This window comes from Buteo buteo, chromosome 5 (assembly GCF_964188355.1).
Source record: "Buteo buteo chromosome 5, bButBut1.hap1.1, whole genome shotgun sequence".
Lineage (NCBI taxonomy): Eukaryota > Metazoa > Chordata > Aves > Accipitriformes > Accipitridae > Buteo > Buteo buteo.
In genome coordinates this window covers 30,456,198-30,483,790 of record NC_134175.1, presented here as the reverse complement: position 1 = coordinate 30,483,790, position 27,593 = coordinate 30,456,198, and the positions used below count along the sequence as shown (strand labels likewise).

Below are 27,593 nucleotides of genomic sequence, written 5' to 3'. Positions count from 1 at the left end.
AGTTGTTTGGTCTTTGCTAACTTTAGCTGCCTTGGGATAGGGAGCTCTAACAAGAGCAGCTGCGGCTGGTATGAGTAGCTGGCAGGCAACAACACAGCTGTATGCAAAGTGCCTCCGTCCACATCCTTACTGCCGTTGCAGCTACAATTAAAGATCTGATGGTAGGGCCTGTCTGTGTTCCTGAGTAATGCCAGCTCAGCATCAGGTGGCCATTGCCTACATCTGCAGTCAGCGCTGACCTTGAAGATCTCCTCAGGGCTATGCTGCATTTGCTGCTCTTTTTCCATTGGCAGTGGACAGAGCAGAAGCGAGGTAGGACTTGTGTCATCCCAGTGAGCTGAGGCTTGTGCTGCTCGTAACGAGACCACGCTGTCCAGGTAGCTTGCTTCGTCCCCTCATCTGCTGCTGGCCACGCTCAAAATCTATGTCGGTGGTGTCTGTTCAGCAATCGCTGAACAGACAAGGCGTAGAGGAGGACCCTGGGTTTACCTGCTGAAAATACTGAGGATATGAGTATTCATGCATAGTTGTTTGTACTAGAAGGTTAAGAGCAGCCCTAGCAGGTCTAGAGGCAGCTGTAGGGTGATGTCAGTCATAGATGATGTAATTGACATTTTCACATTTGCCAATAACCAGAGATTAAACAGGCATAAAAATAAATTAGCCGTTAAGCACTGTGATGTAGACCATGGTTGATAGGATGCAATTAGTTTGTACACTGAAGGATTACCTGAGTTCGTAAGCCTTACACTGTAGTTGTCTTATGAATTGGGTTTGATTTACAGTAACGCCACAGGAGCCACTAAGTGAGAATTAAATTAAAATGGTTTTAGTGTAATTTGCTCTGACCTTGGATTTCATGATAGTGGTTGAATTATGTAAACAGTGGATTAGGTTTGTTTAGACTTCTGGATGCCTTTGCCTTCAAGAAATGGCATCTAGTCTGTAATTCCTTTCAGCAGGACTCGAGAGAGGGACATAATTTTACCCATACCTGTGGTGTAAGTATGGGGTGAATGGTTTTTAGCATGGTTTGATGATCAGTACCAGGCTGTGACTAAGCTTATCATGGGACTAAATGTAATACTCAACTCCACTGCAGTCACCTTGTGCGTCTGATTGTGTCTCTATGTTATGTCCAAGGAGTTTGTATTTACGTGTTTGGGTTGTGCCTTTCCTTCAGCTGAGCTCCTTCTAGTTCTGCTTTGATCCAACATTTAAAAAAAAAATTTTAAAAAATCTGTCTTTCACACAAAAAAGTAATATAATGAAATAACTGAAGACTTGTTACTTGTCAGCACCATGGCTTTAGGAAGGAAATTGATGCTCATTTAGGTTGCGTAAGATAGATAGCAACTTTACCGACGGAAGTGAGCATGTCATGCCCAAGCCAGTGAGGGCTGGCTTCTTCAGTGGCCTTTAGGCAGACAGATGCATGGCAGGATTTTCTTCCAAGCTTTTAGGCATTTTGGATATAAGTATGAGTTTGATGCTTAAAGGTGATTCTAAATATTCTTGTAAGTGCTTAAGAGACCTTTGAAATACCAGTCTTTAACCACCACTTTGTAATTTGCTATCTGAAAGTCAGTCTTTCATTGAAATATGGCACCTTCTTGTCAAAAAAAGTACAAAAGCTTCAAAGATGTGGATTGACGTGCATCTGGTTCTCACTGTAAGGAATAAGTGTCTTTAAATTGGCTAATAGAGTTCACAGCTGATCTATAGCAACTGAAAAGAGCAAAACTTGAAAGGAATAGTCTAGAATCGCTAGCGCTAACAACAGCAGAGTGATTAAGTGTTTAGAAAGGATTTTTTTTCAGAACTAATGGTCCTTAGAAAAAGTTGGCAATTCCCCCCCCCCCCCCCCCCCCCCCGCCCCCAGGTTCTTAATATGGGATATCTGTGGGCAATTAGTAGATGCCTTTCCTTATTCTTAGGTGGAAGCTTGCTTTGGTGTTTGTTAAATCCCAGTTTAGAGTATTAACATCAATGTGAAGATGAGGGTATTAGCCATGGTTGACACAGCATTTCTTCATACTCCTGGAATGCGATCTTGGTGTGTAATATACTGTAAATAAGATAATCTTAGAAAATAATAATTTTTGAATCTCCAAATAATAAAAGCACTGTGTATCTGTAATGCCCGTGGCAGCGAAGGACTCGTCTTCTTGGCCCGGTGCTCCTATCCTGCTTGTTGCCCATTTCACGGTAGCACTGGGTGATTGGTAGGCCTGGGTTTTTCTGGTGGCTGCAGTGTGGCCCTTCCTGTTGTCCAATGACTCTGGTGGGCTTTTACGGGATCCAGCAGCATCTTGTGTGAGATGGAGGACAGTCACTGGGTTCTGCACATTGCTGCAGTGGAATTGGGAGCTATGGCACTTGGATATGTTCATCATGTGGCATTTTTAATCATTCTTTAAAAAGATTCATCTAGTACTACTTCTATAGCCAGGGTCTAAATACATTATGCCATGGGAAAGTTAAATGTGAGACCAGTCAATTTAATTTTAATGGCCTGTTGAGGTACACGTACTGTAAACATCAGCAGGTGGTGTGCACAGTGCTTTGAAGACATGGATTTTTAAGTACTGTGCCAGAAGATAGTTTTATTCCACTCCTCTTGGCCAAGGTGTTCAAGAAAAGATGGTCTAGATAGTTTTGTCTAATGTTGTTTGTGGCCTGGTATTCCTGTCTCATTTCTAACAATATTCAGATAGGCAGTCAAGGAGTATTAGGTCTCCTGGTTATCTGGTAGTAATGCTGGTAGGAATTAGAGGACATTCCCCAATTTAATATTTCCTAAAGAAGATACAATACAGAAGCTTTTGAAGTGTAGGGGTCTTGCATTTGCTAGGCCGTGGAAGTGGAGTTTTGAATGACTAGGCTGTCATCTGCATCCTCCAGGCTACTGAAGGAGGTAGGAGGTACAGCTCATGAAACGGGCAGTGCTGCTGCTGCGAGTCCCCTGCCTTGGGAGGCTGGTGGGGCTGCAGCTGGAGGGCAGAGCTCCTTCTGCCGACAAACAGATCCCTTGTTGATCTATGGATTCCTTCTCAGATCCCTTGACTGGCTGTAGGAGTGCTGCTGCAGGTGAGTCTTCCAACATGTGCTTAGCTGCCAATTAAATTATTTTGTGGACTTGTAGGTAAGTCAGTCTGCAGTATGATTTGCTGAAAACAGCATACATTTAAAAAATTACTTTTCTGGTATTGTGAAAAAGGATGACTAACTTCATGGTAACACTGTTTCCCTTGCTGAGCAGGCTAAGCAGCATGAAGAACTAGTGGAACCCAAGTTAAGTTCAAAGCTATAGTTAAAGATTTAATTGAATATATGTAAATGTCAGTGCATTACCTAAAGATAAAGGTCTTATCTCAAAACTGTGTTGAAGTTACTCAGAAAAGGTTTTAAACAACAATAGCAAAAAATTGAGCTGACACCTTTGTATTAATGCAGTTACACACGTGTATCATCGTACCAGCAATAAAACACAGGCCAAAAAAATGACTGTTTTGCTATGTCTACATTTATTACAATAGCACTACCTGATGTACCAAGGTTTTCTGCATCAAAGCTGCTATAGTATTCCTGTTTTCGGTGAATCTACAAGGCTACAAAATAATTTAAGTGGCAACTATCTAAGCAACTGTGGGAAGACTCACCTGCAAGTGAACAGCAATACTCCTACAGCTAGTCAAGGGATCCAAGAAGGGATCTGTCAGATCAGATACCTTCGATAAGTTCAGAGGAATTAATTGTGATTTTGTTCTTACTAGATGCTGTTGGCTGGTTTAGAGTTAACATAATCTCAAAGTCTTAAAGTAATGCATTGCTGTAGAGAAAAATATATACTAGCATATCTCTGTATTTGTATAATACATATATTTCTGTAAAAACGTGTATAAAATCTCTTGAATATTTATTTTAATATACTACAGAGGCGAAACTGTTGAGAGACCTTGAATGAGACATCTGACCTTCTTTTCTTGCAAAAATCATAGGGACTATATGCCTTAATTTGTGTGGATACGTTCTGATTTCCTCAGTCTCTTTCAAACCTAGAAGCATTGTTCAAGTGGAATTTGAAGGTTTTGTATATTTACCCAGAGTTTCCAAACATCTGCAGCCTGCTCTGAGGAGCAGTTTCAACTATACTGCTGGCTATTTGGCAATCTCAAGCATACTTGCTCTGTGTATTCAATCAGACTCCACAGCGCATGCCTTGGAAACTCCACGTTTCCAGTAAACATTGGATGGAGCTGTGTGTGCATGGTATGCTCTAACAGCCTAAAGTGCTGGACTCACTGAACCCATAGTACTTTGTGCATAAACACAAATTTTGGATAGGACTGCTGCAACTCTGCCAAAAATCCCAGATCTTTCTTTGAACAAAGTTTTCCAAGGCCTTCAGTTTTTCCAAAGACTTAGCTTCTACATCTGTGCCTTGGCCATGAAAGAATAGTCTGAAAAAAAATTTTTTTTTTTCACCAAACATACTAAGCATTCACCTGCCAAACTCCCTCATGAGGTTTTCAAATGCCAAGCATTTGTGGACAGTCTTTCCTAGATATCTGTGTATTTATATATGTTACACATATGTGTATACCCGCTTGGGTATAAACTAAACTACTATAGCAAATGCCCCATTCCTAATTGTCTAACAGTTTTGTTTGCTTGTTTTCAACAGGCAGAAATACTCAGCGTGCTCAGTCACAAAAACATCATTCAGTTCTACGGAGCTGTCATTGAACCTCCAAATTATGGCATAGTTACAGGTAAGGATTTTTGTCTGACCTTTGTCTTGATTCTGTAAAACTCCAGTGTTACAAAGTATTAGCTTTACCCAATTTCAGTGTTTTGCTAATTGTTCTGGCCTTCTTTGAATGATAGAGTGCTTAGCACCACCTGCCTCAATGTAAATGGGAGTGCTGGAGGTAGGAACTAGGCTGGGAGCATAGCTGGTAGCAGCACAGAGGCAGTCGGAGCCTGTGACGTTCTTAATGCACAAACTCAGCACTCCGTTAAATAGAAACTTTCACTCTGTTCTTTGAATTGCTTTTCCATTTTAACTGATGTGTGACAGAAGTAGAGGTTTTCATGATACAAAGTTCTGGCAAGTTCTGTGAAAAGGGAAGGCTGAGAGCGTGCTCAGAGCAGAGCTGCACCATGAATTCTGCCTGTATTGAAAACGGGAGAATCTGCACTGGGAACTTCCCAGCCATGGAAAGAATTTGAAATAGAGTCAAGGGCTTATTAGACCCCATAAGACAACTCCGTTTATTCACCTAGGTGTGAAACCTAGATTTCATTCATTCTGGCACTCCTAGAATTATGTGGAGGTTGGGTTTTGTGATTTTGTTGGTTTGTTGGGTTTTTGGTTTTTTTTTTCCTATCACCACTTTAAGCTTCCTTCCCTTATCTTGGGAGTTGGTCAAGATAAAAAATTACATTACAGGTAATGTAATTTCTCCTTTTTCTGTATGGGAGAAACTAGGTAAAATAGTAGTAGAAAATAAACCCAAAGCAAATGAAAGCGTGGATTAGGAGGCATGTTTTGGCACGTCTGTAACACTTCAAAGAGCTTGATGCGAAGAGTAGTCTTTGCATGGTGGCACAGTCTAATAGCAGTTTGAAACACTGCCCTTCAGGTTTATTGGTTCTCAGATGGTGGACAGAACCTGTGAAAATTCAGTTACTTCTACCTGTCTCTTAGACGTCTGATTATCACAGTAGATGGCAGTGTAATCCGGTGGGAGCGCATCTGAGATAGGGGAGCTTTGCTTACAGGAGTATCTGCCTACTGGAGGTTACGGTGTTGTCGTGAGTACTCCAGAGGCGCATGGGTGTTGACCAGTCTATGCCACTCAGAGGATGCACTGGTGATAGCATATAGACAGGAACTTGAATACCTTCTTGAAGCAATGAAAATAACAGCAAGTTAATAAATCCAGTAATGTAATTTTACTGTAATTTATAACATAAGTAATAAGTGTAAATCAGCAAGCTGAGTAGCAAAGGAGATGTGTAATCAACAACTCAGGATGATGTCTGGATCAGAAAGTCCTCAGTTTGATCTCACAAAAGGTCAGTGTTCAGAGGACATTTGACCTGCTTGCCAGTCACAGGACAGACAGCCGCTAAAGTAGTTCATTATGTCATTGGGCATGGGGACTCTAACCATCTGTGAAAAAGAGACTACACTATGTAGTCCAATCACTTTGTTACTTAGGGAGCTCTAATTCCATCCTGGCTAAAGAAAAAAAGCTTTTTTTAACAAACTGCATTGGTGCTCCCTGCAACTTCCAAGGAGACTGGCGTCCCATGGGTTGGAAGGGAAACAAGGCTCCATTTCCCCACACCATCTTCAAATGAGAGAATGGCTACTGAGAAATGTTAACTGTGCTTGAAATTTTTTTTAGAGGGATTTTCACTCTGTGATCTTCTGGATGGCCTTCAGTGTTGCAGACTTAATCCTGTGTTTAGTCAGATCCACTTCTTATAAGGGAAAATCCCAAACAAGAGTAAATCCTGAGAAGCTAATGTTTCTTCAGAGTGATGGAGATGAGGGCATTCAGCCAAGCATTGGCATGTGCCAAGCAGTAGCTGCACATAACGTCTTACGTAGGATTGTCAAAAGAGTTCTCTGAGAAAGGCTACATCTGCAGTCAAAACACGTTTTCCTGCTGGGATGTATGTTAGTGTGATAACTGATCATCCCACCCGGTGAGCTGCTAACATGGATCACATCATTCTAGATGTCACTGGCTGTCTCTGTCAACAGCAGTCTCAATGCCTAGCTTTCAGATCTGGTTTTTGACCACAGCTGCCTCCTCCCAAAAGGTTCTCAGAGCTTGTGCTCCCCATCCGCACAAAAACATACAGTGTATCCCACAGCCCATCACAGACTGGGTCCAGTCAGGCATTCAGAGCTTTTCTTTCTAAAGCAAATACCTCTTTTCCATTATTGACAGAAAATTATGCTTGCGATACGATTTCCAAATCCAAAAGCTTCTAGTAAAAACCTGTGGCACAATAAATATGTAGAAGCAATACTAAAGGATCGAGCTATGTTGATTGAAGCTTGCGTGCCTCCGTTCACAGAGTGGCAAAGGGCTCAGGGAGCTGAGTTGTCCCTGACCCTGGCGGATCAAATTATGCATTGTAAAGGCATGCAAAGCATGCAGCCAGCCTATTCCTGAAGAATCCATTTATAAGACAGATGATGACATCATGGGTAAAAAAAGCTTATGTTTTAATTGAGGAAATGTGCAGGTCAGCAGCTTACTCCTCTTTCGGTGACATCAGAAGCAACACTTGTGTCTCCTGCAGAGACTCCTTTCAGTGGGAGGTCCTGCAGTAATGACCCAAAACTAACTTGCCACTTGAGTGTTTACTTTCACGGGACTTCCTATTTTTTCCCTCTTTCCTTTCATTTAGTGCTGGTATCTTCTCATATGGCCTACCATGTTCTAGGCTGCAGATTCAGTCTTGTCCCAGAGTTTCCTTCCCCATGCAGCAGTCTCCCAGTGGTTTTGATTTCCTTGATGAGGAGCAATGTTTATTTTTTATGCATTTAGCCTATCATGTGTCATTCATTGATTAATATTATTATTAACAACAATTCAGATATATTTGATGTAGTCTTAGAGGGAATGATCTTGTGGCTGCTTTGAAGTGGCTGAAATTAAGCATTTCAATTGTATACCAGCTGGTTTGCCACCTTAGGTATGAAGATTTGGGGAGTTGTGTAAGTAGGTTTTAAATTCTGCCCAAGAAGCACAGTGAATAGGCTTGGGAGAGAGGGATGAAAGGCTTGAAGTTGCTTCTTGCATCCCCCTGGTCTTTGTGTTATTTGCGTTACACTGGGTGACATGTGCCCACTCTGTCTTGGCAACCAGATAGAAGAAAATATATTGGCTGCTTCAATTCACAAACGTCATGTTGTGTTTTCACTGAAACATGAATGAATACTAAATAAACGTAAAGCTTACTTAATAAATACTAAGCAGAGGAGGTACAGCCTTTAGACTGCTGAACATGACCTGCAGCACATGGAAATCTGGCCTGCTTACCTCAGGGTTAGACCTCTAGTTTCATCCTTACATTTTTTTTCATGAACAAATGATTTGATCTGCTACTCTGTTCCTCCATGGGGAAATAGGAAAAGAAAATTTTAATTTCCCTTTCTACTAACAAACCCTTTCTTCCTAACAGAACGTTATATATTTAACATCTGCTTTTACTTTAAAAAAAAAATAATTAGAAAAAGTCCTTTGTTATGCGGCATCATTTGTACACAGTACTGCTTACCATTGGGGAATATCCTCTGTCTTTGGTAACAATAACTCATCCATTAACTGCTTTTCTCATCAGGAGCAGCAAATGCACTGTTTAAATATGTAAGAATTTGAAGTTATATAGGAGTGGCACTATGGAGGTTTCAATTGTCTCCAGTTTCACACCCAAATGTGTGTAGGTGTAACTAGCTTGTTACTCCAGCTCTCAGACCCGCAAACTCTGACAGTTGGACTGGATTCCATCTGCCACATTTGCAAACACCAACGGGCCAAAAAAGCCGTTGTTTGTACCTATATTAATCCTGCTGTGGGTTCCTGTAGGTGTAGCTGAGAGAAGTTAAGAAAAAGGTCTGTTGATTCTGAACAAGGAGCATCCAGAACCTTTTACTCTGGAATTTGAACTGCTTTGCCTTAGCTTCCTTGACACCAGACCTTTCTAATGCCTTTTCATTTTAATGCCTGTTGTTATATATGATTTTACTTTTTTTTTTTCCTTCCTCCTAGCAGTAGATTATGTCTGTATTGGGATAATCAGAACAAACTACCACTCTTCTACTACACTACAAACAATATTAGCTGCTGGACTCAAATTCTTCATCATTAAGGCAGAGGTTGACTGCTTTCTGGAACTGGCAGTTTCCATTAGGTCTTTCAGTTTAGGTGCAATGTTTTAAAAAGTCATGTGAGTGAGTTTGTTGTTGTTTGTTAACAGAGTATGCTTCTGCTGGCTCACTGTTTGATTACATTAATAGTAACAAAAGTGAAGAGATGGATATGGATCATATCATGACCTGGGCAACTGACATAGCTAAAGGTAAGCAAGATGAGTAGTGCATTACTATCGTACACAGCCAGCAAAGTGTACAGCTGGAGATGCTTTCCTTATGAAGTCAGAAATGCCTTCCTATACTTTCCTATTCAAATTGTAAAAAAAAACCAACCAACCAACCAAACATAAAAAAAGCAATCCCCATTCACTGTGCTTTTTAATGAGTTCCTTGGTTATTATGAATCTGAAATAATTTCTGGAGTGAAAATGGCTTCTATGAGCCAGTTTTACTTCCGGTTTGCCCCTGAGTCCCAAGAGGATAATTTTGCTGATGTAGAGTAATTATGAGGTAAAGTGCATAATTATCCTTACATTTGATTTGAATTGGGACGTTTAAGGAAGCTAAGGGCTTATTCTCAGCAAACATACTGAGATTCTTCATATAATAATGCAGAACAAGCTGTTTCATCCTTTGTATTCTCTGTGACCAAGAATTACTGTAAACTAATGAATGAACAGTAAATTCATATCTTGGATTCCCTGTGTAGGCACCACATTAGAGAAAAAAACTAAATGTGACGTTAAAAAGCATTAACATACCCATATAGATGCTCTGAAAGATATATGAGCCTTGCTTAGTGTTTTTTACTCAAAGTAGCTTATGGGAAGCTTTGCTTCTCCTGCAGCATATGGCATACTGGTATGCCAACTCGTCATGAGTACAATTAATGGGAACCAGAAAACATGACTGCTGATAGGTGGTGGCCACGCTCAGCCTGCCTAACTAGATTGTTCCCTTGTTTTGTGTAGGAATGCACTATTTACACATGGAAGCTCCCGTCAAAGTAATCCACAGGGATCTGAAGTCCAGGAATGGTAAAGTAGCAAAACACTGAAACGCTCTGCATTTACTATTACCTGATAAAGTAGCGTTTAAATCTGTACCTGAGCTTTGTGAACAAGCAGAACTAACTAATGCCTTGGCTGTCATCAAGCTGCACTTGTTGAGGCACAGAAGAGTCTGTTCGTCCTCCCCATCCTGAGCCTGTCTGACCTTTGTTACAGTCCCTGGCATCATTTAGAGCATTGTGGAGGGCTCTTTCAAGTTGTGTCTTGCTGACCATGATTGCACCCACCTTATCAGCTGTCAGACATTGTCTGGACACTCCTCACTTCCTTTTTCTATTTGCAAAGGCTGAGTACCAGGAAAGGCTGGCAGACACCAGACACAATAGACTGGATAAGTCTATTCTTATATTTCTTATCTGAAAATCTTGTCTTTACTGTGGCCAGTTTTGAGGTCTGACAAATATTCATGCTTTTGAGTAATATGCACTCAGTTTGGAGCTGCACTGGTTAATCTGTACTTGGCAGCTGACAACCATTTATGAAATTTGCTGAACATTGGCTTTTAACTGAAACTTTCACTACTAGTAGTGGGATAGGAGGGACACAGATTTTTATAATGCACATAGGGAGATAATAGTCGAGAAAAGTTTAGATCTCACCTCAGTTGTAAGTTTTCTCCTTTTATTAATGAATCTTTCAGCGGGCTTCTTGTTAAGCCTAACTACATTGGGGAGAATGGAGTTTATCTGTATTTTAGCTATAGTTGTATTGCTGTCTTTGAACTCAGTAAGGCCTGAAAGGTTTTGTGTTTGTTCAGAGGCTTGCAGGTATTCAGCAGATGTTCTCTAAAGCTTCTCAAAGAAACCAGGACAATCGTGTATGTGTGCCTGTTCAGGTGCTGGCTCACCGTAGGATCATTTTTCTTGATAAAAAGCAAAGTCTTTTGCTGTGAAAATGTATTGTGTTTATTTTTAATAGCATTCTTGTAACATTGTTTTTTCATTTTTCAGTTGTTATAGCTGCTGATGGCGTGTTAAAGGTATGAACACTTTAATTACTTGTAGAGAGATGTTGCTGCTTGACTTGATGTTTTGATGCCTGATGAATGAGGTTGGTACTCTAATATCTGTTTATTTTTAATTTTTGCCAGATCTGTGATTTTGGTGCCTCAAGGTTCCACTCCCATACAACACACATGTCATTAGTGGGCACTTTTCCATGGATGGCCCCAGAAGTTATACAGAGTCTCCCGGTGTCTGAAACATGTGACACATACTCGTACGGAGTGGTGAGCGCCTCTCATTTCCTAATGTGTAGTAGCAGATCACTAGTGTGACAGAATTCATGTGATGCAAGAACAACAATTCTAAATAAGGACAACAAAAAATATCATGCTTTCTTTCAAGACTGACCCATAATTTATAATTGCATGCTTGAAAATGATAGGAAGAATGGTGTCTTGCATGTTTAGTAAGATCCTTATCTCATTAGATTAGCAGCATGCCAGTGTGGGAAGTGCATGTTTTACCACAAGTATTCAGCATATGTCTGAAGGCTTGCAGGAGCCACTGAACAATCTGCATCATGAATCTCTGCTTGTGTTTTTTAGTGGAACAGAAGAGAAAAAAGGTTGTTATCTTGCCATAGGTGTATAACAGGATGAAATGATTAGGATTCCACGTTTCATAAAATGGAGTATCACTAATTTTATATTAAAAAGCAAGCTACTTCTCCATGCTTAATTGTTTAAAAGACCCTGCTATCATTAGCTGTGAGAATAGAGACTGTACCCCTTGGGGCGGTAGAGGCCCCATCTAAAAAATATAGAAAAGGCCAGCATTGCTTTGCCATTTTTCTGAAGGAGGAGCAATCAGTTATAGTTCATCAGAATGTCAGGTTTGCAGGAACAGTAATGTGAATTATTTCATTCTGTCCCCAGTTAAACTCTAATTTGGTTTTGCTCTGCAATACAAAAATAGGCTAGAAGTAGCCCCAGTGGTCAGACCAATTTTGTGCCTAGCCCTATAGCCTTTCCCTGAGTTTGGGGGGAAAAAGGAAAGGAAGTGGGGTTGTAGTTACCATGCATATCTGTGTATTAACCTTTTTTGAGTTTTGATTCAACAGTGGGTGGCAGAATGAGGAATTCTTTCAGTATCTGTCAAGTATTGCCTCTTCCTCTTTGAAGTATGGGATGAGATAGCTGTGAGGGAGGCACTATGGTTTTAAGCTAGCACCTGTGGCTATACATAGCTAAGCTGATGTCCTGATGGAAGATGACTTAAACTTTTTGCCAAACAGTTGTTCATAGTGATAAAAATATGTGAGAGATAATGTGGCGTTGCTTACAAATGAAAAGTTGAAGGTTTGCAAGGAGGGAGAAAAAGCCTATATTGGCAGATTCAGAATCCTTGCTTACTTATTGAACTAGGTCACAAACAGTAAGAGAACATAAGCTAACAAACATAAATGTTAATGTAAACTGTTACTGGAAGCAATCGCAAATTATCCACTGAAGGGAAGCATTCCAGTTTCAAAACAAAGCAAAAATGTTAGAGGAGAAATTCCAAATGTGGTCTTATAGCTCAAGCTGCTCACATACTCATCTTGGTGTGAATTGGCTTTAAGTAACATTCAAGAAGTGGGAGAAGGTAAGAAATTGTTTAACATCTTATCATGTCCAGTATTACCAGAGCCTTGGGAGTAGTATGTCGCACATAGATTATTTTTCCCTGTCCAAAAAGTAAAGCTCCTTTGACAGTTTTGTGCTTGGAGGTGAAACTCAACTACCTTCTATACGAAAACAGTTCAGTGTTACTAGAGTATTTTAATGTGGTTATGGGTGTATAATGCTACTTTAGTATGCCTACTAATATTTGACCCACATTGTTTAATATATTGTTTTTGAGCTAATGGGGGTCTACTGTGGGTAGAAGCTTATGAAATTCATAAGCACTTAGGAATGAATTTGTCTTTTTATAACTCCAGTCTTGGAACACCATCGTTTTCAGAGGAGTTACAGGGATAGAAATTAAGAATGGCAGTGGCCCCAGTTCTCTGTTGATGAAATGACTGACATAATGGGGTTATACTAGCAAGAAATTGTCCGAATATAACATCGAAAGTTGGAATCTCCCTATAGTAAGTGTTAGGCTATCACAGAATTAGCAAGTAGACTGAAATAAAAAAAAATCTTAGAAAGGGTATTTTTGTCACTTCAAATTATTATAATCTATAAAAACAAAATGCAAAGAATCCCTTTTCAAAGTGTAACACTTGCCAGCAGTTTTTGTGCTAGAGAGACAAATCTGCTTTTCTTCAGTTAAAGTCCTGTTAACAAAGAACAGAATCCTTTCAAATGTAAACTAGTAAGATGCTAGGAATAGATATTCTGTTTGCAATATTTGTTGCCTTCCCCATGGTTTTCTTTAATTTATTTTCTGCTATTTTTTTTCCTGACTGGTTTTTCTTTTTACAAACCAGTCTGTGATTTTAAACATTCTGCTCAAGGTGTGCAAGAACTTTTTTCCATGAAGTGTCAAAGTCTTTCTGCAACCTTATAGGTCTGAGTTGCTCCTCAGCTGAAGTGAATTTTCCTCTTTGTGAACAGTTGCATACATGTTTATAGCTAACATTCAGATTAGTTTGTCCTGCTCTTCACAGATGGTTAAACAGTTCCGTATATTCTCTTTGAGATATATAGTAAATAATTTATAATACTGCCATGAAATGCTAAAGCTAAATGTTCCAGGAGATTTATTACAACACAAAGACAGATCTTGCACTTTCCTTCAGCCATGCTGTGATTCTCTTTTCTAATCCATTTCCAAATTCATATTCTAAACAACAGATACCAAGTGTTAAAAGTGATCAACCCAGAAATTGACCGCATGTCATTGTGTGTGTTGCTCAAAAATGATTCCTTGCATCTCTTCCAGATGGGAAAGTGTATGTGGACTGACAATGTTCACCCTAAAAGCTGTTTTGAAATCATGAAGATATATGCTTAGAATATGTTATCCTGGCAAAATTATTTGTAGTGCACTGCAATGTGTGTTTGTGTATCCGTATAAATGTGGTTAATCATAGAAAGCTTATGCAATGTATCTGAATTGTTTTAACACTTGAAAGAAGAAAAATGTAAAACCATTAATTGGCTATTGGTAGCATACAGACTGCCATTAAATGTAGCAGCTGTTACACTCCTAGCAATAGTTTATAGATTGCTTTAGCTATGAGAACATAGGTTATTTATAGAGGGAATGTTGGCCAGCTCCAGGGGTTATCCCTTATTCTTTATGAAAAGAGTTATGAGATCTTTGACTTCCACTTGGATGAATGCAGAAAAGACTGACCTAATTTTCATGCCTAAGGGCAGTACCTCTAAGAGTACACTTTCTGCTCATGCTGTACTTCTGCTAATTGTGGCTCCTGACCCTCATTTGTGAACACTTTCCTACCAAGAGAAAACATTTATTTTTTTTCAGTGAACTTGTTCAGAGTGTTTGCTTTTTCTCAAATTACTCATTTGGATGTTCCCTATCCTATATGGCACTTTGAATCTTTATTGGCTTTGCACTGGGGTGGGGATGTGAGGGGTTTGTTGTTTTTTTTCCTTTTGTTGTTGCCACATAGTTGAGAGGATAAGAATTGAAATGCACAGCTGAGCTGACAGAAGTAAGTGTGTGAGCTTTTTCTGAAGACCATATAATTCTTATTCTCAGCTTCATGCATAGGGTGAACAGTCATAAATTTGTCGCTCCTTTCTGTTTCTCTGTATGCAAAGAACAGCCCAACATCTTCAGAGGCCACAGCTTACAAACCACTACATTAAATGATCTTGCTTTTGTTTTCCATCATTGTGTCTAGCTTGGCTGTTTCTCTGTAAGCACCTACTGTCTGTCATCACAGAGATGTGATGTGATCAGGAAAGCAGGTGATCCTCACCATCAGAGATGGGAGGGGAAGTGAACCATGCCAGTCTCAATTAAATTACACCAGAAATGGAAGATAGATTAATTTCCATATGAGGTGAGCTGGGGAGCCAGATCTGAAAATGAACAGAGTGTATCTTGCAATAAAGAGGCCAGGGTAAGTCAGGTTGAGGTGTTTTTTCTGCTGCTGAATGACCCTGGGGACAGGAAGAGACAAATGGGAATGCAGAAGATATCCATTTGCTGCTTTTTAAAAGACTGATAATGCAATCATTCACCTTGACTGATGATTCAGGGCAGCTAATTCATGAGATGGGGTTGAAGCTCCTATAAAACTGAAGATGGAGACACGTCACCATTGGAAGGAAAGGCTTTATCTACACTATTGGCCTGAACATGAAATTTGCATTGTTATTAAAACGTTTTCTAAACCCGTGTGAATAAACACAAGGATTTCTGACATCTACTATTAGTAAAAAATAAGACATTAAGAAAAAATCTTCATATTGTGTCAGATTGCTGTACTTCTCTTGACCTATGTGCAGTCTTGAAGTGTTTTAAGCTAGCACTGTTGGTTTAGGAAGGCAGTGATCCATACAGGCAGTGGAAATAAACACTAAAGGTGTCATGATAAAGGAATTCAGTGCAAAATGTTCTGCACAAACTTATGTGCATGAATGAAACAAGACAACCCTAATAATTTATGGTCTTCTGAAAGAAAGGTAGCAGAGCAGTAGAGTTTTTCTGCTCAGTGCTCTTGGAGATATTTAACATGTGTTTCATTATGTTCTTTACTTGGATGATGTATTTAGATACTGCTCTATCTGAAGTGCAAACTCAAGTTTCTTCTCTGCGGCTTCATGGTACAGCCATAGAGATAAGGTGGTTCTGCAAGGCTGCTCAACGGCATGTTTGATTTGGTCCAGGGGCTTTTGTTTTAAACTGGCTGTTTTGTACACAGCTTTTTTGTCTGAAGTACACAGGACTGCTAAATTATTTCCTTCTCTCACAGTTAAATTTTCTTCTCTACCAGTAGAGAGGTGATAATTGGTATTACAAATTGAGGTGCCTTTTTTTTTTTCCTTCTAAAAGGAATGAATTGAGGCAAACAGGAGAGTTGAATACTTCTGTGATAGCTTTCCCCATATATTTATTATTCTCAGGAAGGCTGTCCTTTTACTTATTTTTCCAAGATACCCTTACCTTTACTGATCAGTCTTCTGACTCAAGCAGAATTATTCAAATAGGTCTATTGATGGAGCACCCTGTTCGCTTGATTAAAGGCCCAACTCTGCTTCAATGCATTTTTTCTGCTTGAGCAGCATCTGCCAATATTCTCGCGTTTTCTTTCTAATTACCTTCATAGCTGGCCAGAATCCATTTAAAATGATGTAGCTGGAATAAGCTTGGGTACTAACCCAAATAGCGAGGATACAGAGACTCGCATAAGGATCTTAATGCGTTTGGTCAGATCCTACATAAATAATGTCTTTTTTTTGTTGGTATGCTTGCTACATGAGCAGAAGAAAAAGGTTGTATGTAGATATTTGTAACAAGGTATGTATATAAAGGTTTGCATTTAAGCAATAAAAAAAAGAGACATATACAAGTGAAGGTACAAAGTGCCTGTTAATTTGGTCGAACTCCAATGGCAGAAAAGCAAGTTGGATTCACTGACTTGAAGCCTTTTTTGGTGATGCCAAACTCTTTTCTACAGAGCAGCATAGATTCTCAGGTACTGTGTACCAAAATGCTAAAAGCATGTGAAATTAGGAGATCTTTCCATATTTAAGGACAGTGCATCTATAAGATACCAACGAGAACAGAGTGATTTTTTATATGCTATATATTGTTTAGTTTAACATAGTCACATACTTGGAGATAAACAATTACAGTTTTACTTGCAAAATTATATTCAGTATTTTCATAGGCATATCATAGGAGCAAAATACCATTTGGATTGTATTCTGACTCCTGAGAAGCACTAGTTGCAATCATATAGAAATATTTTTAAATGCAAAATGACTACAAAGCAAAGATGTGTCTAGTTGGGGCTGAGAAGTAGAGGAGGAGTTCATTGTCTTCCCAAGTCTCAACTGCCAAATGTGAACTTTATAGTGGTCAAAGAAAGTAAAAAGCATTTTCCATTGCTCTCACAAAATTGCAGGCGTTAGACCCCACACAACCCAGTTTTTCATCTGGGCTTTTCTGTAGAGGAAAAAGCAGAAACATTCAAATTAATTTAGTGAGAGGATCTTGCACACAAACACTGGTCCAAGTTCCTGCAAATGGAAACTGGTTGCCTGATAATTGGATACAGAATAGTGCTGTATCAAGGTTTAATAATGTATTTAAAATACAAAGTACAGAAATAAAAATTCTTTTCTTTTTTTCTGTTCCAGGTTCTCTGGGAGATGCTAACAAGGGAGGTCCCCTTTAAAGGCTTGGAAGGATTACAAGTAGCTTGGCTTGTAGTGGAAAAAAACGAGGTAAGACTACGTTTCTACATTCAGGTACATAGATCAGAAAACAGTATTGGGGTTTTGCAAAAGACTTTTTCATCTTCTTCAAATTGAAAGTAAGTTCACGCGTATGGAAAGATTAGCAGTAGGAGCTAACACAAAGGGTCAAAGTGATGTTATTCCTCATGAATGGACCCTTTACATCTAATTGTTGCAGCTTCACGTCGTGATGCTGTAGATCAAAAATTGTACAAGTACTGTACTAGTTTCTCAGTCTCAATTGTAAAACCTAGGGGTTTGTTCTTAGTGATGAAAGAAGCCATTGCGTCCAAGGTAGGGGAACAGTTTAACTCCATCTCCTGCGTTTAGGACATCTTTTTACTGGCCGGGAGTTGATATATCTGTAAGAGACCTTCAGCTACTTCAACTTAACTCTCCCAGCAGGAGTCACTATAGTACAAGAAACTGCCGCTTAGATGAAAATTTCAAAAATAAAAGAAGAAAAAATAGTTTTAAAAAAAGACAGAAATTACAGTTTTGCCACCTACGTTCAACACTACATTGAAGATGAGCTCCTCACTGGTATCGGCAAGGCTGTGGCATAGCTGTAAGCCTCCTCATGCAGAGTCTTTCCATTTCAAAAGCACTTCAGTGGTGTAAACACCGTTTGTACAGTTGTCCCCAGCCTCGCTTTTCTTCTTCTCACAAATTGAGGCTTTCAGTTAGTTGGACATGTGAGCGTATATCTGAACGCATAGTCCCTTGATATCAAAGACAGTAACTACATTTAAAAAACATTTAAAGTTGTGACTGTACCACACACAGACAAGCATGGAAATCCTCCACAAAGATGAAACCTCCTCTATCTAGACACAGTGGAAGCTTGGGAAACATTACAATGGCAAGGCAGTGGCTGTACAATACGGATTCCTATTATTCTACATAAACTGTTTCTCAAAATGCTTCAGAGTTAAACAGAGGAGTTAGGTTTCCTCCTCTTAGTTTAATATTTTTTGTTGGTGTTTTTTTTTCCTCTCTCTTTTTTCCTTCTATTTGAGGACTGGATTAATTCCAGTGAGTGATACTGTGATATACTGATTAGTTGGAAATGCTACACTAACAGTGTGAAGATTAAGACTGTAGTCTTCTACAATGTTTATCAGAGCAGGAGGCACCATAAGACTCTTTCTGCTGGTTTAGGAAAAGCCAAATATGTCAGTTTGAAGGAGGAACCATAAAGCCTTCCATCAACAGTATTTCTTTCCTATCCCTACCATGTGCAGTTTTATGTAAGGGTGCAGAGTGGCATTGGGAAGATTGTAAAGAGATGTAGTCATGTGCTGAAAGATGTCAGAGGGTACAACACACATTTCTCTACAGTTTTCCAGAGCAAAGAACTGTGTAAAATACAGTATGAACAAAATGTGGACATGACGACTATTTTACTCATGGCTGAAGAAACCCTAAGGGGTGACATTTTCAGAGCCAGCTGTTTGTCTGCCAGGTACCACTAGCCTGTTGCTGCCATCTTCTTCGGAAGGGTGCCAGGGAGCTTAGAGGGCATTAACACTTGCTTACATGGTTTTTATTTTTTCTGGCCATGACTTAGGGAACATGCCCAGCATAAACCTTGTAAAAGTCAGTTTGTGCTACTTTTCTTCATAATTTCTGTGTCCCCAAGCAAGTGTGAGGGTCAGGTTCTGCTCTGAGTTCAATCTGTTGACATCAATGGGGTTGCATGATTCCAGTTCGCAACAGAACTGAATCACTGTTGAGCCAGTCCTTCATTTTTTGTACTGCAAGTCTCTTGTTAAAATCAGTGTGGGACTGAGGCCAAAGTGTAATTGCGTAGGGTGAAAAATCCCCCTTTGCAAAGCCTGAGCCCAACAAATGAAGTGGATTTTAATGATTCTGTATGGGTCTTCTTTGACTCTGCATAATTTCACAGTGTTATTTTTATTCTGGTAGAGTTTCTATATAATTATATATATTTTTTTAAATCCAGAAAAGAAAAACGTGAGAGTTCAGATTATGCTAGGTGTGATCTCGTAATAAATTGCCACAGAGAAACGTCATCTTTATTATAATAACGACACTTTTGGAACCTGCTACCTCTGTAATACATGACAGATAACATTCTGCACAAGCGAGACACATATAAATGGTGATTGCAGCTAAGTTTCCACCTCCTGGAACAGCGAGGGTTACAGACAAATACTGTAGCAAGACTAGCCAGTGTATTTTTAGGCTAATGACTCAACCAGAGGTCGAGCACCAGTACAATTTGTTTATGCATTGTACAAATTTCTCTGTATTGCACAGAAAGCTTTGCACCTTAAGTTATTACATTAATTTATTAATCATACTTCTGCAGTGCCCTGGCTCTGTATCTCATGTTTCCAGTTTTCATGGTGTTCAAATGCTTGTGCGGCAGAATTTGTTAACTCTACTTTGGCTGCTGCAACTTGCAAGGCTGTGCAGGTCACATTGCAGTAATGTAATGGTATGGTTTGACACAACTTGCTCTGCTTTGCTTCTGAACAAGAGTAGGACAGATCAAAGGGTCTTCCTGGCAGGTTGGTCTGAACAGGACTGTAATACCTGGTTCTCACCTATTACAGGACAGGGAACCCCTTTTCCAGCTTGACCCCTCTAATATTTGGACCAAGTTCCTCAGTGAGCTGAGGAACTGGTATTTTTTATCTACATTTTTTTTTCATTTAGTATGAAACATCTGAAGTCAGTTAACTGAAGTCAGTTAAACTGCCTTAGCGAGAGCAGAGGGGTCTCCTTACATGTGTAATGTTGTTGGGATGCACGTTTAATCTCAACTGGAGAGGCTTCGATATCTGGATGTGTATATATGAGAATCGATTTGCTTTTAGGCTTTCTGTTGTGGAGGCAGAGTCTTTAAACTAAAAGACCTGTAAGACTGACTGAAGGAATCTTTTAATGGTTTAAAATTCTCAGCAAAGGAAACGAAGTAAGCTTCAAACTAATTCTCTGTAGTCAGTGGTCCTGGCTATAACCAGCAACTCCTTGTCTTCAGTCATCAGGAAACATATGAGTTCACTTGCCCTGTGAGTGCTCTCTGAGATCTGCATGTCCTCATTAATCCTTCTGACCACAGGCTCATGAAATGTCTCGTGTCATGTAGAGCTTCACTTAACTCTTTAACTCACTTAAGTAATCGATATTTCAGCCCTTTGTTATCTCAGAAGTGATTATAGTATTGTACAGCTGGATCATCTGTGTGGGAGAAAGGAATTAAGGCAGGCTGTTCGTTACACCTATCTTGACAAGCATCTTAGAATACCATGCAGTAACCTCCACAAACTATTATGTTTTGGTATTAAAAGTTATTTGCCTTGTTTTCACTTCCTTGTCTCTGAGCCTTAAGCAACTCCATTTGTGCATTTGTTCCATTCCTTCTTCATAGGCCTATTAATTAATTTGTACTTCTTGCTAGTGTTAGTAATTTTGATTTTTGTTTTTAATGTGTCAATCTTCAGTTTTTATATTGTGGTTAAAAGAAGAGTGTGTTTTACTTCTTTTAATTGCATTGCTTTTATAGGAAATCTATTAGTAGTAGCTTAAAGGGGAACACTTCCAATAACTGGTACATTCTCTCTCCTTTAGAGATTAACCATTCCAAGCAGTTGTCCCAGAAGTTTTGCAGAACTGATGCACCAATGTTGGGATGCTGATTCAAAGGTAATTTAATTTGTGTTTGATTTCTAAACCACCACTCCCTGCCTTGTTTTGCTAAGTGTGTTAGTGTTTCTTTGGGGGACAAGTCCCAGCTAACACCATTGCTGCATGCTAGTAGACACGTTTCTTCACAAAGATAGCTGAGGCTGACTTTTTTAATGTGTTTACATATTTATATCTAAATGTCTGTCTTTCCCTTTTAATCAAGGGTTATTATGCTACTAACTTACCTGACTACTCAAGACAATGCCTCTAAATAGGGTGAGATGGCAAGAATGTAGCCATTTTTGAGCAAGTGAAAAATTGTTCTTTTCTATTTTGTTTCAGGAGTTAATAGTTAATTTTTCTTGGATATATGTGAGCATCACGTATGAAATATCTATTTCAAGGTCCAACTTTGATGCCTTCCTTGTGTTGAAAACATGTAAAGAATAAGTTAATCCCTAAAATGTGGGTAGGAACAGCAGCAGGATTCTAAATTCATGTTAAACTGCTCCAAATCTTACCCCTTAGGACTTCAAATGATGAGCTTTATAATGATTATACTGTAATAATGTTAATAATAGAAGTACTGTAATATACTGTTTAACCATGAAAACAGAGTAAGAATACAAGTTAACGAGTCAAACCATTGTCACTATTAATCTGCCCCTGTGAGAATAAACTAAAAGGGAAATTAGAGAGAGTGTTTACTCAGCAAAAGCTTTTGTAGGTTACGGGAGTTACCTTCTTAAAATTGACTCTGCTACCACCCTGTTGTACATAAAACTGGCTGGAAAGAGCCTGTGGACATACTAGCTTTATTACCAAGTATTAGCATCCATTTCCTTTGTCTATGAAGGTATTTGAGAGAGAGAAGGATAGATAAGGGAAGGAAATTATGCTCTTTTTCTCAAGTCAAGGCACAAGCAAGAACTTTGCTCCTTTAAAATCAGAAGAAAGTTAGCTAATACTTCAGAGTTACTAAGATTAATCCCAAGTGAATTATAGCGCTTAGGTGCTCTAAAGCTAGAACTCGTTATCACCAGAGAGTAGCCATAGAAGAGCAGTATGAGAAAGGAGATTTCCCTTCTTGGTTTCTTTTTTTTTTAAGCAAGAAGTTGCTTTCCTACAGAATGGATCTGGAAGCCTGAGATCAATCATCAGTGTGTGGTTTCCACATGACCAACCATTTAAATGCCATTCCCCTAATATCTCCCTCTTTATCCTCTCCATGGAAGGGGCAGGAGAAAAATGCTTTGCGTCTTTGAATCTACAAGTAGACTGTTTAAGTTCTAGGTCTGTAATTACTGAAGAGCACTTTCCAGTGGTATCTACATATCTTTAATAACTATGCCCAAGCATCAGCATTGCTACCAAATGCCACAGAAGAAGAATTATTGGAGCTTCTTTTGTGTAATTGCAGGACATACTAGATAGCTCACTCTCTGGCTTGCTCTAGGCACATATATGTGTCCAGAAGGCTGTTGCTGTTTTTCAAGGAGAGGGAGGGATCTGCATGTTGTAAAAGAAGGATGCCCGACCATCAGGCTGAGTTCTGTGTGCCTGAGTAATTCACCTGGGTGTGGGCTGGTTCCTGGGAGCGTTATTCCCAGAGGTGTCTCTGAAGTGCGCAAAAGAGTGAATCTCATGTTAGATGAGTTTTTCTGACACTGCTCTTTGCTACCTTTTTCATGCAGCTTCTCTTCTGTTAAGCAATTATAAATGCTTTGTTCACATGACTGAAATGGAGTAATCTCTGGTCACAGTTTGGGCATGTGACTGACTTATTCAGTCATGTGTTGGGAAAGGATCGCTACTTAGAGCTCTCAAAATGCCTCGATAAAAGGTTGTGTGGCCTGCATGAGCCAAAAGATGGAGCACACTCCTCTAAAATACTGCTCTGTGTAACATTCCCTTTTCCCCAGGATTAGCTTTAGAAAATCAGGTAGTCGATGCATGCACAAGTTACTGAAGGTCAAGTAGGGGTGAGCTTGAGGATGTCAGCTGCTCAAAAGCAATTGCTAGCGTGTATACTTTTAGCCTGCAGAAAGCATAAGGTATCTTTAGGTGGCTTACCCCTGAGAAAAGAGGGGGTGGAGGCTAAGGAATACACTTGAAGAGCTGCTGCAGAGCAGCTGGAGTGTCAAACACTGCTCACACCATACCTTCCTTATGGGAATGGACAGAGTTATTAAGTTTGCTTTAAAATCTTAAGAATTTCTTCATACGTGGAGAAAAATGTTCATAGTGCATTGCTTCCACATGATATTTGTAATGGTAGTCTTTATAAAGTTTAAACTGTGCTAGTTGAAACAGTCCCTAGTGGGTTCAAAGAATTTTACTGAAATGTTAATTACTAATTATTTTAAGTCAGTAATTATTAAAGGACAATCTCCGTGGTAACTACGTATCTTAAATAACTACTTCCACATGTTAAAATCCCTACCAAACAAGCTGCTTTTGCTTGGGTACTAGATAATTGTACAAACAAGGTTGCTCATCACTGGTGCCTTTGTTTACTGGGGATACTTGCTTTTGAAACATAGGTGAGTGGTTCATTCTCATTTCGTCTGTTCCTTCAGTTTATCCCCACTTTAACATCAAAGATGTTTATAAATTACTAAGTATTTTAATGGAAATCAGAAACCTGGGAACAGAGAAGCAGCAAGAAAGGAAAGCCATGTGGATTAAATATCCTGGTTTTATGCAGACCTATTTAGTAAGAAATACTGAGTGGAAGGAAACAGTAAAAACATTAGCCAGAATTATTTCTAGAGGGGCATATATTTTAAAGATTTTTGTGTGAGACATCACAGATATAAAGGGAAACAATTTGCAAAGGCGACTCATGCCTTGATATTTTAAGAATCTCTTACAAGGAATGACTTGAGATGCCTGATTTTCTAGAAAGTGCTGAGCAGTCATCCACTGAAAATAAGACTTTTTTTTTAAAAAAGCTTCTCAGCTTGGGCTCCCAATTTCAACAATCGCTTCTTGCCAGTTTTAGCCAAGGTATCAGCCTGTACTTAGAGTGCATTTATTAAAAATGAAGTTATTCTTGCCTAGGGGAAAGAAACCAACAAAACCCACATGGCAGTTGTAGGCTTGTGTCTTCCTGTCAGCTTCGCCTACAGGGAAAGCTGGTACCTGTAAATCTGGCAGCTACAAAGCTGGCAGGGTAGCTGCTGGCTTTTCACAGAAATTGCACAGCCAGAGATGTACAAGCTTTGTCAGTACTGTGTGACTGTGCATTTGTTCCAGGTCTAGTTGCGCAACTCAACAGTTCCTTGGCCTGTAGTGTGGGACCCAAAGAGTGTGTGTTGCTGCTCCTCCCAAATCAGTCGGTGCTTTCACCCACCTTTTGTAAAAGCCCTGTTCTCTGTCATTATCTGCACTTCAGTTGCTCCAGGCAGACCCAACTATAGGGTTGACTGTGCTTACTTAGTGTCAGCCCTGCCCTATACTTCCCAGTATACCCCCAAGAAAGGAGCAAGTGAAACTCACCGAAGTGCTTTGTAAAGGAATCCTAAATAAGCCATAAAATATTGTAATTAATGCAGCATAGGGATGTTCGCCCTTCATCTCTTCCTGAAAATAGGATTAGTTTAGTAAAGGCACATTATGTACCTGCCAGTCCTTTGGACAGTATGTACCAGCACCACCACCCTGCTGTATTGGTGGAGACCCACAATCTCCTGTCTGGCAGTTTCCTCGCCATGTGGGAGGCTCTTGAATCCCTTGAACAGTTCACACCCACTGGAGTGGTTACAAGAGATGCAGCTGTAGCAACAAGAAGGGTGTGAGGGCTGTTGGAAGGTTCTCCTGCCCCAAAACTGCACCAGAGTTGTCCGTCCTGGTTGGTGCCAGGGATGAATTTTGTTCCCTGTACCCCCGGTGCGGCACACTCCCTTATCAGGGAGGTTCGTGCTCTTCCAGGCCACGTTCAGAGGATCTGCTTAGCCATGGCAGGTCCAGCAGCATCATGCATGTAGGGGGGGACTGCTGCCTCCCCCAACCCCCCCACAAATGCAGGGGGACCCTGCTGGTTTCCACACTGGCACTAGCTCAACAAGTGCAAGCAATGTGCTGCTGAATAGACCTGCTGCCACGCTGCTTGGCGCGCCCAGGTTGTCGCTCCATGGGCGCTGGGCTGGGCGCCAAATCGCATAACCACATGGTGGCTGGGGCAACCGCTGTCTGTTGCAAAGAAAATCTGCATAGCTCATCCAACTGCCTGTTGCCTGAAATCATGGAGATGGACCAAAAAATGATAGACAAAGCCTCCAGTTACAGCCGAATAGTGCAGCATTACAGTATAAGAGAGCTTGTCTTTTTTTTTTGTTATGCATTTGACACTTTTTCATGCTGTTTGACATTTAAAATAAAGAAATTGTCTTTCTTTTATAATGTGGAAATCACTTGGATCTTCCTGGGAGAGACACCTCAGCATTGTTCCTAATTGTTTTTGTGCTCCCAAATTAAAATGCACGTTTTAATTGCGGCATCTGTAATTTTAGCAGAAATGGTATAATTACAGGCGCGATAGAGAGAGAATGTGCATCATCCTCTTATTATGTATCTACATTTTGTTTCAACCTTTTGTCTCAACCTTGTCTGGGGTCTGTCAAACAGACTAACAGAGTCAGTGCTCTTTCAAGAAACACATTTAACTGTGGCTTTTTTCAGTTTTTGATTATTATCCTACTTCACAGCTTCCTTTTGGGGCGAAGGGGAAAGTAGAAAATACAGAGAAGTTGTAACTGCTCTCTGTGACTAGTGAGCACAGTGGGTGCTGGATGGAGAGCCATGGAACAGAAAGTTCAGTAAATGAGCCCAGGACAGAAGAGCACAGACACCGCTGACATGAGCTCAGCTGCCAGGGGAGACATCCTCATCTAGCCTCAATCTTCACTTCTTCCCCAGCTGCTCCTGAGGTAGCTAAGTGAGAGGTTTTTCTGGAAAGTCTGTCCTTCTCTGCAAGACGGGAACTGCAGCCAGAAACCCTTTTTTGATGGGCAGCTAAATAGCTTGTTCACACATTAAAGAGTTTGGGTTCCTACCTGTGAAAAGCCATCTGTCTTAATTACCAGCTGGTAATGGGTCCAGCCTTCTCTTTTTGGCAGTATTTTCCTTCTTAGCTTGAGGAAAACTTTATTCTTTAGAATTAAGAATCTTGATGGTTATTGATGCTACTAGTGTTGTTTAATGCTCTTCTTGAGTACCAAAATGTTTTACTGGTAGATAGGGGAGACTAAGCTAAGGCTTGAGTCCTACAAGCTTATGTGACTCTTTTGAAACTGACCTTTTCTTCAATGGGACAAACAAAAAAAACCCCATTTACAAATTTACAGTCATCTTGTTAGGATGCTGTGTTCAGAAAGCAGCATCCCAATTTCTGTTGCTTGCAGTCTTTCAGTTGAAAAATTCCTGCAAATAATTTTACACAGTAGTAGTTGAATATGAATGCAAATGCTGTGTTTTGTTTTGGGCTTTTTTTTGTCTTCAGAAAAGGCCATCTTTCAAGCAGATCATTTCAATCTTGGAATCTATGTCAAATGACAGCAACCTTCCAGACCAGTGTAACTCATTCCTGCATAACAAGGCGGAGTGGAGGTAAGTTTCCTTCCTCCCAAGATGAATTGATGTGGTTTTCCTTTGAGATGGTATGAGTCCATATTCTTTTCAGAAAGACATCAGACTTTGATGATGTATTGGTAGAAAATATCTATGCTTGAGGTATTTTCAGAACGTAACTTACCTTGTTTGTCAGGAATGCCCAGAATGTTGTGAAACTTGTATTAGGAGCCACTATACTTAGCTGTACCCTATATTTATTACTACACTGGTTTAGGTGTCTTGATATTTATGGTTTCATGATTCACTTCTTAAAACCAGTTATGCGTTTTCAGTCAATAGTGTGGGGGCAAAACAACTCAGGTATATGTATGTGTGATGCAATTTTCATAGAAAGTGTATAGGTGTATGTTTATATTTTTAAAAAGATAAAGGGCATAAAGAAATATTCATATCAAGCCTCCATTTGTCTTCACTTGTATGCGTTTTGCCATTTTTTGTGCATTCTCTCCTTTGTACGGACTTTGTGTCCACGCATTCAGCCTATGCCTAGGCCAGCCCTGTTTTGGCATAGTGCACCAGCATTGCTTAAGCATATGATTTTTATCTGTCGCTGATTGTAATTTTTATTCCTAAGTGATTATAAATGGAGATGAGATTTGAGAAAATTTTATTACATGACACAGTGTTTTTACTGTAAAAGTTTCAGCCTATTTTCCGTACGTGCCAAAAATTCAAAAACCTGTCCCCAAAGCTCATTTGTCAGTTGGAAAGCTTGCTGCTTCACAGTACGTCCTTCTGTTTGGAAAAGAAAATTGAAAACAGATCTGCATAGGCAGAAGATTTTCACCAGATGATCGTGCCTCAGTCTATATTAAGAAGAGCTGGCCCTGCTCCAGGTAAGCTGGGAGCAGAAATACTGCAAGATTCCCTGCCTGCAGTCAGCGCAGGAGTCGAAGAAACCTGGAGCAGGGCTGCGTGGAGGATGGGGAAGAGCGCACGGAAAGGCGGCTTGTAC

General features: G+C 39.9%; 1 protein-coding gene across 2 annotated transcripts in view; it reads left to right on the top strand.

The window, feature by feature from the left end:
- The window catches only part of MAP3K20 (mitogen-activated protein kinase kinase kinase 20), a 96,274-nt gene that overhangs the window by 27,709 nt on the left and 40,972 nt on the right, over positions 1-27,593 (top strand). For both annotated transcript variants that reach the window (XM_075028431.1, XM_075028433.1), the window contains exons 3-10: positions 4,688-4,775; positions 9,010-9,111; positions 9,877-9,942; positions 10,926-10,954; positions 11,066-11,203; positions 17,249-17,335; positions 20,948-21,022; positions 26,508-26,614. In XM_075028431.1, coding sequence (XP_074884532.1) covers positions 4,688-4,775; positions 9,010-9,111; positions 9,877-9,942; positions 10,926-10,954; positions 11,066-11,203; positions 17,249-17,335; positions 20,948-21,022; positions 26,508-26,614 — 692 coding nt within the window. The remainder of the gene's footprint in view (positions 1-4,687; positions 4,776-9,009; positions 9,112-9,876; positions 9,943-10,925; positions 10,955-11,065; positions 11,204-17,248; positions 17,336-20,947; positions 21,023-26,507; positions 26,615-27,593) is intronic.